This window comes from Notolepis coatsorum (assembly GCF_963971535.1).
Source record: "Notolepis coatsorum genome assembly, chromosome: 17".
NCBI lineage: Eukaryota > Metazoa > Chordata > Actinopteri > Aulopiformes > Paralepididae > Notolepis > Notolepis coatsorum.
In genome coordinates, this window is record NC_140181.1 from 40,270,158 (window position 1) to 40,285,670 (window position 15,513).

Below are 15,513 nucleotides of genomic sequence, written 5' to 3' on the forward strand. Positions count from 1 at the left end.
GTATCGATTGATGACGAGTCTTAAAACAAAATGTTAAAATCGGAAGTAGCCTATCGATAGTTTGGAATCAATCCGCCCATCTGCATCTCGGCTACTACGCCCGTGCCTGGCCCCCAAAACTGGGTTATGACAGCTGCTAGCGGATAGGAGTTTTTAAGATTGCATTACGCAATCGTCGACGTCACAACAATAACTTGTGAGTGTTTTGTGTTCGTGCCACTCCGCCTAACTTCTAACTGCTGTTCAGAAGTTCGTCCTCAGTGCAGGTCAACAGGTGAGAGAACCAAACTAATTTATTTCATTTATTCACTTTTAGCCTTCTATAACGTTTTCCAAATATTATGTTTTATCATGTATTTGTTTGTAAAGTGTATAATAGCATTCCTCTTGAATCGACAGCACTTGTTAAAACAAGACAAAAAATAATGTAATAACACCACTGGGACGGGGGGGGGGGGGGGCGTGTTACCGGATGTCAATTAAAAATAAATTTAAAATAAATGCTAATTATTAAAGGCTAGACCATAAAGCTAAAGAACATCTCATGTTGGACACACTGAACTGAAGAAGACTGTCCGAAACGCTTGTTTCTAAGCTCCCTGGGCTATTGTGCAGTGCTATAATATCCCCTAGTATTTTGGCTTATGGTAATTTACTGGATAGCTATACGCTACCACTTGATTGATTGATTGATTGAACATTTTATTAACAGATTGCAGAATGGGTACAATACAGTACAGCTCAATACACACAATTGTTAAAGGGATGCAGACCAGAGAAAGACTTTCGTACTGTTTACATCAGGGTCCCCCATTTTCAATTCATCATAGCATATATGTCAGACATACAGGTAGACATCTGTTGCATCTAGACATTTATGACATACCAGATCTACAAATATACAGTACTGTTGTTTATGTGTACAAAAAGAGTAACACTGTCTGCCAGGCTGTTACAACATATAGGTGTCGTTCGTCGATCTCATTTTGGAATTAAACTTTTCCAATTGTTTACCAAAATATTCAGCGCTTTGACCTGATTATGAGGTTAAAACCCACTGACATCTTGGTTAACCTGAAGACGGTGGCCCCATCCGACCGCAAGAATAAACCACAGATCCTGAGAATTGCCTTATCTCCTGACCGCATGCCATTGTTAAGGATGATATGCACGATAGACGTCACGTCACGTAGCCTATGTTTGTAAACTATACACACACATGCTCATCAGGTAAACATATTAACATTTGGATGAATTTAGGCCAATTTGTTTTGTTTTAATTAAAGTCAACATTAGCCAACTATATTAAACTTCCAAAAGAAAAAATGTAATGTAATGAAATTATGAGCAGAGAAATACTATGAGAGAAATAGTAGAATATGGGTTGTCAATAATCAAAATAACTAAATAACACCCAATGTCACCAATGTGTCTTCTATAGCTGATAATTTGATATACTACTAATTGTATCGCATAGGCCTCAGCGTAATGACGTCAGCCACTGTGCCAATCACACTTCAGCACCTGCGGCGAGAGGACAGCGCTCCTGCAAAGCAGAGATAAGAAGCGGCAACCTGCCGCGCCCAGGAGGCGGCACCACGCTTTGAATGGGCTGCGCTGTTCCACATTAATACCGCCTCCAAACATTTGTAACTTTGTAGGATAAAGGGAATGCATTTGTCCACCCTGTAAAAGTCAATTCTAAAATGCAGTGATGCCCCCTTCCCATTCAATTTCAGCGCTGGCAGTCCAGTGTGTGGATGGGCCACTAGCTATAGGGATGTTTCTGGAAAGTGCTGGTTGCATAATGCCAGCTGTGTAATAATGGCAGTTATATTTTCTATATTTGCACATCACCAAAAAAAACTAGTGCACTTCCACAAAAAAAGACCATATAGACATTTTCAGAAGTATTCTGTTGCTACTGTTGCTCGGGGAACAACTTTGGACCCTGTTTATTTGATGTCAGCAACTGTATGAACAGAAATGTAATGAAGAAATACAAAGGGGCCTATTTAGAATGTTTACGTTGTCAAGTTAGAAAAGGTCTATAAACATCCACCTTTGAAGTTGTATCAAATTAATAAATTTTCTTTTCTTTTGGACTCAGATTAACAGTGCCATGGCTGCCTTTCTACACCATTGCCCCTTCCTGAAGTCTGCCCCTAAACCGGCTTTGAGGAGGACAGGGGTCGCCTTGCTTTCTCTGGCCGACCGATGCCCAATCATTGCTCGCCAGATCACGGTCACTGCCACGCCCTCGCTCGAGACTAAGATGCCCATGGTGGTGGACCAAAAGAGGGCATTTGCCCAGTCGGCCACCCAGGTGGCCGTGTCTGTGTCAAAGGGATGTCCCTTCGTCTCCTCCCAGATCGGGGTGGTGCCAGCGAGCTCCGAGGTACAGGAGGACGTCCCAACTGCGACCGAGACAGGTGCGCCTACATACAAGAAGAAAGTGTCTGGAGTCTGGACATACATAGAATCATCATAGATAAATCAACCCTACAATTAGTTTTGACCTGTTTAGAGTGGAAGACATGTGGGGATTACCACACAGGGACTATTCAAATATCAAAACGAATAGGCTCCCAAACTGACGTTGGAATAATCTGCCTGCAGGTCTAAACCCTTTGGCAGTCTCCCGCCCATCTGGTTCTACAAACATTGAGAATTAATAGGCCAATGCAAATACTATTTGACTCAGGACTGGTTATTACACAACCATCTAAGATATACAAATGGCATTGATAGACATAAAAAGAGGTTCAGTTCGGATACCTCAAAGATCTGATACCAGAAAGAACTGTCACTAGTTATTACACCTCAAGCTAAAGATCCAGGATAAACAAGATCCATGGTACAGCAGTTTCATAGAGTCACAGGCCTTCTCTATTTCTGTTCCAGGGTTCATGAGCGCTCTGCTGAAGGGTCTCAAAGGCTCCATCCTGACATCTACGTCTGGTCAACCCAGCACTGTGTCCCACCTTCTCAAGGACAACATGGGTCAGTTTCATTCAAAACAGCCCCGCTTTGTATTTGACTTTGTAGAAAGATTTTGTCTTGGTCTGATCTGTGGCAAATTTTCAATGGTGCTGAGATTACAACAAACTGCGACCATCAAATGTTTACACTGTAAGTGATAAATACTGTGTAGTTCATCATGGTAAACCATGGCATGTTTGACTAATCAACTACATAATTAATTGAAAGAACATATCAAAGGGAGTTCAATATTGTCATCTTACTGCTAACTCTTAACAGTAAGCCCCAGTTATGACTACGACAGCTTCTTCGATGAGAGGATTGCGGAGAAGAAAAAGGACCACACCTACCGCGTCTTCAAGACGGTAAACCGGAGTGCCGAGGTCTTCCCATTCGCAGAGGATTACTCCATCGCCGGGAGGGTGTCCTCTCAGGTGTCTGTCTGGTGCAGCAACGACTACCTGGGGATGAGCCGCCACCCGCAGGTCCTCGAGGGGATCAGGTGAGAGGGGACGGCAAGAATAGACCTGAAACATTGCTCTCTTTTGTGGTTGAATTTATTGTTGTAGGTGTTATGGTCGTTATGTAGCTGTGGTATGATACAGTGGCTCAGAAGGTAGAGCAGTCGTCTGGTAATGAGAAGGTTCCAGGTTCAATTCCCACTCCTCTTGGCAGTGTGTCGAAGTGTCCTTGAGCGAGACACTTAACCCCTAAATACTCCAGATGAGCAGGTTTGCACCTTGCATGGTTGCCTCTGCCGTCAATGTGTGAATGTGAGTGAATGGGTGAATGTGAGGCATAGTTGTAAAGCGCTTTGGAAAAAAGCGCTCTATAAATGCAGTCCATTTACCATAGTAGGTTTTAGGTGTATGCAAAACTCACTCTGTTGTCATCTTATGAGTTGCATTTCTCTGGCCAAAATGGAAGACACTTGTTTCAGTCAATTAAACCAGTGTTTAACTACATTTTGCAGTAGCTCGCTAGTTCAACTAAACATTTTGACGTGGGATTGGTAAATGGTCTAAAAAGCTGTCAGTTCAAGATAAACACGTTTTAAATGAACATATGCACACAAAAAAGTACAATTAAAAGGCTTGTTTCAGGTCTCCTTTAAAGGTCTGAGCCAGAATTTAGTTGACTAATTAAATGTAAATGTATTTGAACATCATTTTCTTGGAGAGTTGACTTGTCAAAGGGAAATGGGATTTCTAGAACTTTCTTAACCCATCCAAACTCAAAATACAGTACTCTCAAATGTAAACAAAACTTTAACAGCTATAAAATGCGGTAATATTTAGCATATGATCAAAATCTTTCTATCAAAAGCTCAGTTATGACATTTGAGAATAAAAAAAAACAATAAAAGAAAAACATCCAATAACACATTCTGGTTTTCAGTGGTGGGGCTACCCTTTTGTTTACATTTGGAATTGAGGACAGGGCCCTTAACCCGTTCACTGCCACACTACAGAAGGTTAACCCTTTCACTGTGACAATACACAGAAGGTTAACCCTTTCACTGCCACACAACAGCAGGTTAGTACCGGCGACCATCGGTAGTGTGATAGTAAAGGGTTAACCTTCTGTAGTGTGGCAGTGAAAGGGTTAATGACTTGTACTCTGTGTGCCCTCTCACACACGGCATGGGGGCCGGTGGCACCAGAATTGAGGACAGGGCCCTTAGTGACTTGTACTCTGTGTGCCCTCTCAGGCACGGCGCGGGGGCCGGTGGCACCAGAATCGAGGACAGGGCCCTTAGTGACTTGTACTCTGTGTGCCCTCTCAGGCACGGCGCGGGGGCCGGTGGCACCAGAATCGAGGACAGGGCCCTTAGTGACTTGTACTCTGTGTGCCCTCTCTCAGAGAGGCCCTGGACAGGCACGGTGCGGGGGCCGGTGGCACCAGGAACATCTCGGGCACCAGTAACTTCCACGTGACACTGGAGCAGGAGCTGGCCCAACTGCACCACAAGGACGCAGCCCTGGTCTTCTCCTCTTGCTTCGTGGCCAACGACTCCACCCTCTTCACCCTAGCCAAGATGCTGCCAGGTAAATATTGACCTTTGACCTCAGGGCCACAGGTCAAGCCAGAGGTCCGATTTCATAGGTGCTGTATCTTCTCTTTTTGCGAAACAGCAGTCATTACTCAGTATAACGTCAATAACGTCCAGTCCATGATTTGATGAAGCATGGTGGTTGTATTTCCTATGAATACTGGGTGCGCTGTGCAGTATTTACAAGCGCTCTCCTTGTGTTGACATTGTGGGAAGGTTGACGTGCTCTCCGTTGGCCTCATGACGTGTTTGCTGCAACCCACAGGGTGTGAGATTTACTCTGACGCGGGGAACCACGCTTCCATGATTCAGGGCATTAGGAACAGCGGGGCCAAGCGATTCATCTTTCGCCACAACGACAGCGCACACCTGGAGGAGCTGCTGCAGCGCTCTGACCCCAAGACGCCCAAAATTGTGGCGTTCGAGACCGTGCACTCCATGGACGGTGAGCACTTCTGAAGGAGACATATTATGGAAAAACTGGTTTTGCCTAGTCTCTGTATGGAGCAATAAATTAACATTAATTAGTCAATTAGGTTTGCTCATATTATGACCGATAGGGTATACAGACCCTCATCTGCACCTTTTTGTCTATTGTTTACCTTTATTCATGTACAAATTTCTTTATTGCCTATATTTATTGTCTACCTATTACCCTGCCCATACCTGTACCTCCCCTCCCCGTGCTGCTAATACACCTGCATTTCCCTCAAGGGGATCAATAAAGGAATATTTTTATCTTATCCTATCGTAAAAAGGAAATAATTAATTAGACATTTGGCGTGTTACACCTACAAGAAACACTGTGTTTAAATACAAGGATGCTGGAAAATGAATATATATTTTAAAATGTAAATTAGATATAGTCTAGTTTCTTTGCAAAAAAAACAAATAACATGTTCCACAGATTGAGGGAAGTCATATAAAACTGTTGAAATTATACATTATATGTCCACTTAAACAGTGGTGAAATGGAAGTTTGGTTTGGATGGTAGAGGGAGATGGTTTATGGGTCAAGTCTTTGTGGTAAATGGTTAAAGTAGCTGGCTCACTTTCCTTTAAAGTAAAGCTCAAATGATTTGTCCAGTGTTGGTCAAAATAATTCTGCTTTCTAAAATGTGACTGTCACTAAGAGTTCATTAGTCTTGCTTGTCTGGTGTCCAACTTTATGAGAAAGTTATTCATGTTCATAAGACTGTATGTCACTTAAAATATGTAAATAAAGTTCTAATCGACCACAGGAAAAAAGGTACAGATTGTACATTATGTTATAGCCATATGTAAGCTTTTAAGTAGTACTTTATTTAAGATTTCTTTGTGGTCGATTAGTACTTTATTTACGTTTTCTCTGTGATTAATTAGTACTTTATTTACGTTTTCTCTGTTCAAGTTCAAGTTCAAGTTCCTTTTATTGCCACATGGCCAGGCCGGTGGAATTCAAGCACGGTGCAGGTGGTAGCTGCGACAATACACCACATAAAACATAAAAGACACATGGAACAGTACAGTACAGAAAACACCACCTAGAACAAATACATGACAGAAACAGTACAGTACAAACAACTATAGATGTCAGTTCAATGTAACATAGACCAGAATGAATTAGTACTTTATGTGATGAATTAGTACTTTATTTACATTTTCTCTGTGGTTAATTAGTACTTACATTTACATGTTCTGACCTTGTCTCCTGTGTCCTTCAGGTGCCATATGTCCACTGGAGGAGCTGTGCGACGTAGCTCACAAATACGGAGGTCTGACCTTCGTGGACGAGGTGCACGCCGTGGGCCTGTATGGAGCGCACGGAGCCGGCGTGGGCGAGAGGGACAACGTCATGCACAAGATCGACATCGTCTCTGGGACCTTGGGTGAGCACTCTAGTGGCGCTGTAACACTCACTCGCTAAAGTGCTTTTCATCTCTTTAATGGCTTGGAAATGTTTCCCGTTACTGAAAACGTCAATGCCCACGTCATGTTCCAAATCCATTTTCTCACTATTGATAAGAATGAATATCTTAAATTCTGAAGGAGAATTAATGTTATTAATTTATTCACACCAGTCACACGCTAGAAACACCTCAGTTTCCTCCCGTCCAGTAAACAGATTGGGTTTTGTCTAATTTGTGTGTGGATTTGGCAGTCTAGATTTTTTTATTAGGTGCTGGGGGGGAAATTACATAGGTTCCGCCTTGCTGTTTGGTCAGGGTTGTTACCTGAAAAAGCCTTCAGATTAAACTACCTGTAGCTGTTCAGAAGGAGCCCCTTTGTGATGTCATACCCAGGACACAATCAATCAATTAGCTTTAATTAGTCAATTAACTGCTCTTTTTGGAGTAAGGAACAATGCCCACCAAATCTATTCTCCGGAAAAAAAAATAGATAAATAAGGTAAGGGAATAATACGTTTACAAATGTGGTGTGTGCTACCTACACCCACAACATACGGTGCAATACAAGGGACGAAAGAGGTACTGGAAAAGTAAATAACCTATTTAGAAGAAGTATTTACCAGTAGTTTAACTTTAATTTAATCTATGTATAAGTCTACACAAATTAAAAAAATAAAGAAATAAACAAACATGTTCCATAGAGGAAATCGTATAAAAGTGTTGAAAATATTTGAAAGTAAAGGTAAATTAGTTGAAAAGTAAATGATGGGACCTTTCAAATCGAAGGGGATTTGGTAAACACCCTCAAACAGTTATTAGTTTAGATTAGGTCCTGCCAAGCGGACTCTCCTCTCAGCTGGTCTGTACAGCTGGTCTGTACAGCTGACGCTGTCATACTGTATCACCAGCAACAACTCTCCCCAGCTCACATGAAGAAGAGCTACCTCTTATCAGAGGAGACGTAGGAGTCTTCAGCTGTGAGCTCACTCTACTCCTATTCTGGCTGGAGAGATAACAGCCCTGCCAGGGAGTCCACTGTGTATGGTTTCAATTAGGCTGTGAGGCTTTAGGTAGAAGTCACTGTAAAGTACAGTACACGTCGAGAATTAAAGGCACATTCTCTTTAGAACCGTTTGTCATATTTGGTGAAATTCTCTTTACATCCCAAAAGCCACCAATAAATCAAATGCTCTGAGAAAGAAAACCCGGTATCTGTCCCAGGCCCTGTAATCATATTAATTCCAAAGTCTCAGGGTGGCCAGACTCTGCCAAGCAAACTAACACCACCACTGTGTTCCTTGTTGAGAAGTACACAGTGTACTAAACCGCCCGCCAATCAGGCTGCATAGTGCATGGCTTGAAACTTGTAGTAAGCTGACTTGTCACTGAGAATGTGGTGCAGATTCCTTGCACTATAGACTAGGCTGGTAGGTATAAAATAACAAATCATGAAATCTTCTTTATCTTTAACAACGTTTTTCCAATAACTTTCATTGATATGAATCAAAACCTGTGTATTCACACGTTACCCTAGTGGCTAGGGTCTAGCCTAACATGACCTTGTGTCGTCGTCACTCCAGGTAAAGCCTTTGGCTGTGTGGGAGGTTACGTCGCCAGCAGTGCCGCCCTGGTGGACACGGTGCGCTCCTTCGCGGCCGGCTTCATCTTCACCACCTCGCTGCCCCCCATGGTGCTGGCCGGGGCTCTGGAGTCTGTCAGGGTCCTGAGGAGCCCTGAGGGACAGGCGATGCGCAGGGCTCACCAGAGGAACGTCAAGCACATGAGACAGCTGCTCCTGGACAAGGGCCTCCCTGTGGTCAACTGCCCGAGTCACATCATCCCCATACGGGTACGAGATCAAACTGGTACCACTGCCTAGGGCCGGGCAAGGGAACTATAAAAGTAGGAAGGGTAAACGCACATTGGTGCCAAGTGTGGAAACCTTCAGTTCGCCCAACATTGGGACCAGCTAACTCCTCGTTTATTTAACAGGTTATTTACCTTGGATGTCAGAATCATCTGCAATGTGTTGTATTGTTAACTAGCTAACGTTTGATGTATTGGTTGATGTATATTTCCTCAGATACGGTAGCTAGTAGATTTTGCATTTTAATATAGGCTTCAACAGGGACGTGCACAGGACTTTAGAGGGGCAGGTGCTCAAAGGCTGAAAAGGGCACCACAGTTGTGTGTATATATTAACCGAGCGCGCGCAAGCGCGATTTTTAAGGGCCCTTTTCGGGCGGGGGCCCCCTTTTTATGCTTTTTGGGGGGTTATGGTGATAAAATATTGAATATTGAACTATAATAATCAGTGCAGGAGCTCACTTATCCTTGAAAGACACTTTTATCACTGACTTAAAAGGCTCATACATCTCCATAAATGTTCAGGGGGGAGGGAATAAGTGCTTACCCTACAGACCCCAAGAAGTGCTGTATATTCTGTATTGTTTAATATAAATGCATTTTTTATTCCAATCCCGATTTGTATTTGAGATTCCCAAATCCCATCGGACTTGACTTCTTCGTGTCCCTCAATGAGTGAAATACCAGCATTCAACAGCGGTTTCTATCATCATCATCATCACCACCCACGCTATGCATAAAATATATAGGTCCGCAGAGAGGCACGCTGAGGAGGCCGTGCAAACTGCAATGGAATATGGGGCATCTCTCTCTCTTTACCTAATATTTTGATTCTATCCTGACATTTTTCAGTTGGAAGGGCAGTCTATAGCTTAACGATAAAAAAAAAAGAAAAAAAGAAAAGAAAAAAATCATTAAATTCTTTTTTCAAAAAGGGCACTTTTTTGATGAGGCTAAAAAAGGCAGGTGCTCAGGCACCCCTTAGCCTCTATGTGTGCACGTGCCTGGGCTTCAATAGAACTGGTCCAAAGTCTGGCACCAAGCAGAGCATAGAACGCTGGTATTATGACGTGATGACCCTTCCTTCTTTTATGTTTCCTTGGGGCCGGGCGATATTGAGGAGGAGAAAATAAAGGATCATTACAATACTCTAGATTTATTTCAGTAACAATATCTGCTTGCTTAGGTATGGAATATCACACAAGACAACACAGAAATATGACAATAAATATTGGTTAGTTGTAGTGCCAGTTCTATTGTCTCATCTTGTGTACTATCTTAGCAACCTCCTTACATACTGCTGCTTGTGTCTATGGGCCAGAACAATATAATCTAAAGGGAGCTAATTCATCATTATAAAGGGCAAGGCTATGGTCTATTGAACTGAACTGTAATCTCAGCAGTAAGGTCAGAAGGTCAAAGAGAATTAATTTAGAATGAAATTGATCTCATTACCATTTCCATCCCTGATATATACGAGGGGGGATAAATCCAAGTTAATCATAATCCATATACTTATGTAAATGTCCTCAGACAATTTTGACCTCTCCGAGATTAAAGGCATTATGAACCACTGTGCAATATGATTTTGTAAATGACACATAAAACCAGCAACAGAATTTATTTAAAGGTGCTATAGATAACGTTCAGCAACTAGATGCCACACTAGAGCACCAGCATGTCATTTATCCAATCAGGTGCATTCCATGTGGGGAAATAGGAAGTAGGGAGGGGATACATCCACACAACATGTAAATATTGTTTCATTCATCAATAATACTTTTATTCTGCACCTTTCTAAAAGCTCTGTGGATGTATTGTATATATATATTTTTGAATTATTACTCTACATAAAAATGTAATCTATAGCACCTTTAATTCATCATTATTTCCCCAGGTGGGCGACGCTGAGCTCAATAGCAAGGTGAGCGACATCCTGCTGGAGAGACACAACATCTACGTCCAGGCCATCAACTACCCCACGGTGGCTCGGGGGGAGGAGCTGCTCCGGCTGGCTCCCTCCCCTCACCACCATCCCGCCATGATGGAGTACTTTGTGGGTGAGTGGGCCAGGAACTCCTCCCTGTCTGCCTCAGAGAGTGACGTTCTAGTCGCACTGGTGTCCCAATTAAGTTAAGTGGGGGGACAGTGGAGGGTTACAAATGATGCATGCCGTGTCTGTCTCTGCTGCTTCGTAAGCACATTCTGGCATCTTGGCATCCGATTGTCACCACCTACTGCAATGCAGTAGAAATGGCAACGACCTATTCAGATGTAAAATAAATCAGTTCCCACTATGGAAAGGGTAATTTTATTTTTTATTGAATAAATAAATAATAAACCATTGATGCATCATGATCAATACACACAGTATGAATATAGAAATCCAACCGCATCGATCTGTAAAATTGATCATCGAAATTGCACGTGTAATCAATTTATTTAAGAAAATGCTGTCAACTTGCTTGATGTAATGATTTTAATTGATTGTTAATTGATTGATTGTTGACTTAATCAATGGTGATTCTAATGTGATTGACGACCATAGTGCCGAAAATAAGTGGACCTACTATTGGACCCTTGTAATATACAGGCTGTGAATATACGTTATTATTAAAGGTGCTATAGGTAACATTCAGCCACTAGTTGCACTAGAGCAGGGGTTCCCAAACTTTTCAGGCCGGGACCCAGAAAATAAGGTGTCAGAGAGCCGCGGCCCAATGCACATCGTCAGGCTTTTTTTTTCTTTTCTTTTTGCCAGGCGACCGATTTTTTAAGCCAAATATCACTTCAATCCTATTAAGTTAGTTCAAGTTAGTTATTCATTTATATGTGCTATTTATGAGAGGGCTAACTTGTTGCAAAATAATAATGATAATAATAATAGCCTCATTAAAATACTATTGTTGCTTCGGTTGTTTTCAGCGTTTTATGTGCATAGTCTGTTATTTAGTTTGAAATGTTCGTTGAAATAAGTCGATTTTTCGTTTTTGTTTATTTATTAAGTTAATATAAAACCCTATAGTCACATTTTAGAATACAATAGAATAGAATTTTAGAATACAACTAGAAACACTGTCCTGGCCGCCTAAATATTAAAGGCAACCAACTTGTGTCTAGCCACGCCCAACTTGCAGTAATCCCCCCTTTTTTAACATCGAGAACTAGCTCAATTGGTAGCACTGCCTTGCTGTTGATTCTGCGGTCCGTTGGTGACAAGTTCGATTCCCTTCAATTTTTTTTTTTTTTTTTTAACATGCATTCTTTCGCCAGTTAAGTTTAGGCATGTTAACTTTAAGCATTGTTTCGGAGTTGGTTAAGGTTAAGGTTAGGCATTGTTTCGGAGTTGGTTAAGGTTAGAAGGGTTAAGTTTAGGCGCTGTTAAGGAGCTGGTTAAGGTTAGAGTTTGTCTTAGAGAATGGCAATATTCTTTCGGAGTTGGTTATGTTTAAGGTTAAGGTTAGGCATTGTTTCGGAGTTGGTTAAGGTAAAGGTTAAGGTTAGGCATTGTTTCGGAGTTGGTTAAGGTTAGAAGGGTTAAGTTTAGGCACTGTTAAGGAGCTGGTTAAGGTTAGAGTTTGTCTTAGAGAATGGCAATAGACAGCCTATTTCCGCGCTGCAGCGCGAGGCAATAGACAGCCTATTTCCGCGCTGCAGCTCTCTCGCGCTGCCACGGTCACATGGGCGTAGTGGCCAATCAGAGAAACGCTAAACACAAGTTGGTTGCCTAAAATATTCACGCGTCCTGGCCTGCTTCTAAGTTCAGTGGCCTGAAAAAAAAAATATTTTTTTTTGGGAAATCATCTCGCGGCCCTCCCGTGGCTGCTCGCGGACCATCTTTGGGTCGCGACCCCGACTTTGGGAACCACTGCACTAGAGGACCAGCATGTCATTTATCCAATCAGGTGCATTCCATGTAAGGAATGCAGGTACATTACAGGGAAGTAGGGAGAGCATACATGCACACAACATGTAACAACATTAACTTTGGACCCACCAACATTTTTTAAATGATAAATTCATTAATCAAAATAATTGTTTGGGGAATCATTTTTATTTTTAATATAAGATAAGATAAGATGATCCTTTATTAATCCCCTTGGGGAAATTCGGGTGTCAAAGCAGCATGGGGGGGGGTACATAGCTTCACAGTCCTATACAGTCCAGTATCTATATACACTATAGATGATACACTTAAAGTATAAATACAAATACAATATAATATAAAAAAAAAAAGTACAAACACAAGATAGTCTAGTGATGAGAGTCCAGTGATATGAGTCTCTGGTGCAAAATACAAGAAGATAGTCAGTACGGTGATGTGAGTCTCTAGTTCTCAAGTCCCGAGTTCTGACAGTGATAGTTCTGGCAGCAGATCCGGCCGTCCAAGCCCTTTGTTGTAGAGCCTGATGGCTGCCGGTATAACGGACCGGCCCAGGCGGTTTGTGGTGTGTCGGGGGGGTGAGTCTTAGGCTAAACGTGCTCTTCATTCTGGCTAGATAGAGAGGGGGTGAGAGGGGTTCTCCAGGATGGCTTCTAGCTTTTTCCTCATCCTCCTATCAGCCACCACCTCTAGATTATCCAGCTCACCACCCACAACTGAGCTAGCCTTCTTCACCAGCTTGTTCAGCTTGCTGGAGTCCCTTGAGTTGATGTTGCCCCCCCCAGCACACCACAGCAAAAAAGAGGACGCTGGCTACAACCGACTGGTAGAAAGATAGCAGCAGTCGGTTGCACACGTCGAACGACCTGAGTCTCCTCAGGAAGAACAGCCTACTCTGTCCCTTCCTGTAGAGGGCCTCAGTGTTGTCCGACCAGTCCAGTTTTTTGCGCAGGTGAACTCCAAGGAACTTGTAGGACTCCACCATCTCTACCTCCTCCCCTCCGAGGATTATGGGAGAAGGGGGACCCTTCCTGCCTCTCCGATAGTCCACCACCAGCTCCTTTGTCTTGATGACATTGAGTTGGAGCTGGTTACTGTCCGACTACTCTACGAAGCTCTCCACCAGAGCCCTGTATTCAGCCTCATCGTCATCCACAAATGATTACTCACAAATGTTATCTATAGCACCTTTAATTCTTGAAAACATTCTTTTGTGTTTTTGTTTTCCAGAGAAGCTTGTGGAGGTGTGGCAGGAGGCGGGTCTCATGCTGAACAGCTCGGCCACAGTTTCCTGCTCCTTCTGCGACCGCCCGCTGCGTTTTGACCTCATGAGTGAATGGGAGAAATCCTACTTTGGCAACATGGAGCCCCAGTACATCACAATGTCCGCGTAACACAAACATCCAATCAGGAGATCAGGAAAACATACATTCTCAACAGAACACGCACATGCTATAGATGTAGAAATGTAATATTATTGTTGCATGAAATTACCTCGTATCATTATACATTCAGAAGTGTATGATCGTACATAATGTCCTTTACATCCATGATCTAGACGTCATGCTTGTACATCAACTCATCCGCTTTTTATCTTTCTTTCTATTTATAGCTGCCAATGTGACTTGTGTTTGCCATAATGTGTATGATTATAAATCATTATTTTAGGTAAATAAAATTTAAATAATAATGGCATAAACCTGCACACAGGCACTTTCAAAGAATCTCTCATCTCAGGGTGATATTGTGGATGGTATTGTATTATTATTACAGTATATTATTTATTTCATGTGCTATGACATAAAATAAAACCATCATAATTTGTTTCATTATAATTAGAGTATCATTACTGTGTCATCCAGGGTTTGGGGAAAAAAAGTCCACTATCCAACTTGAATCTTCGAATGTAACATAATTCATTAAGCAATTTGGTTTATTACACAAGGATGAATAAAAACAATTGGAATAAAATGAATGTTGTTTGGAATCTCAGTCCTTTGTAGAATACTCTCTGAAATGCTATAGATGATATAATAACACTGTTAATGATTTCATTTGAACTTGGAAGACATGTAATTCTATTGAAAGAAACTCTGTACCATTTGGATAGTTCCCCTTCAATACAATGACATGTTCAGGAATAGGCACTTCTATGATGACATCATGCAGGCAGAGGATGGATCTACCTCACTCTAGTTGACGTTACAGGGGCTGGCCACTTCACGTTTGACCCTAGTCCTGAGTCTGCGCAGCTCTGCGTTCTCACTGTCCACCGCCAGGCCGCTCTCGATCAGTCTCCAGGTCTTATTGAGCTGCTGCTCGCCGTAGTACTGCAGGGCCCCGCGGAGGAAGCACTCAGCCAGCCGGTGCCTCCCCAGACCGGCCTCCACACACTGGACGGCTTGGCCCCTGTGGAGCTCCAGGGCCCGGGTGAAGTCCTCCAGAGCTGGCCCCTCCCTGGCGCACAGCACCAGGCTGCGGCCTCGTCGACACAGGTCCTCAGCCCGAACCCGCGGGTCGTCCGAACAGCCGGAGTCAGTACCACCGTGGTTCTGGATAACTCGGTCGAGGTCGCTGATCGCCCGCTCGTGTAAGCCCAGTTGGGCAAGGCAGGCAGCTCGCTGACGGAGGTACTGGAGCTTCTGATTGGTCATTCCCTGTACTGCCACGGTCAGCAGGGTCAGGGCCTGGTCCCAGTGGCCACTTGACGACACACTGCTGGCTTCCTGAGCTGCAGCCTGAGATTTAAACCACACGTGGTTAAAATAATATACCAATCATATATTTGTGGCAGTGTCTTGGAAAGAAGACGGTAAGATTATGTTGTCCTGTTAGGTAAG

At 42.9% G+C, this 15,513-nt stretch overlaps 1 protein-coding gene across 1 annotated transcript; it reads left to right on the top strand.

The window, feature by feature from the left end:
- Positions 1–182: 182 nt before the first annotated feature.
- Positions 183–14,648, top strand: LOC311243827 (5-aminolevulinate synthase, erythroid-specific, mitochondrial-like). Its single transcript, XM_084333193.1, has 10 exons — positions 183–274; positions 2,111–2,432; positions 2,905–3,003; positions 3,262–3,484; positions 4,846–5,030; positions 5,301–5,480; positions 6,739–6,903; positions 8,505–8,773; positions 10,688–10,850; positions 13,904–14,648. Exons 2-10 carry the CDS (start codon positions 2,123–2,125, stop codon positions 14,065–14,067), a joined length of 1,758 nt encoding a protein of 585 aa, XP_084189319.1. The 5' UTR covers positions 183–274; positions 2,111–2,122; the 3' UTR covers positions 14,068–14,648.
- Positions 14,649–15,513: the final 865 nt, after the last annotated feature.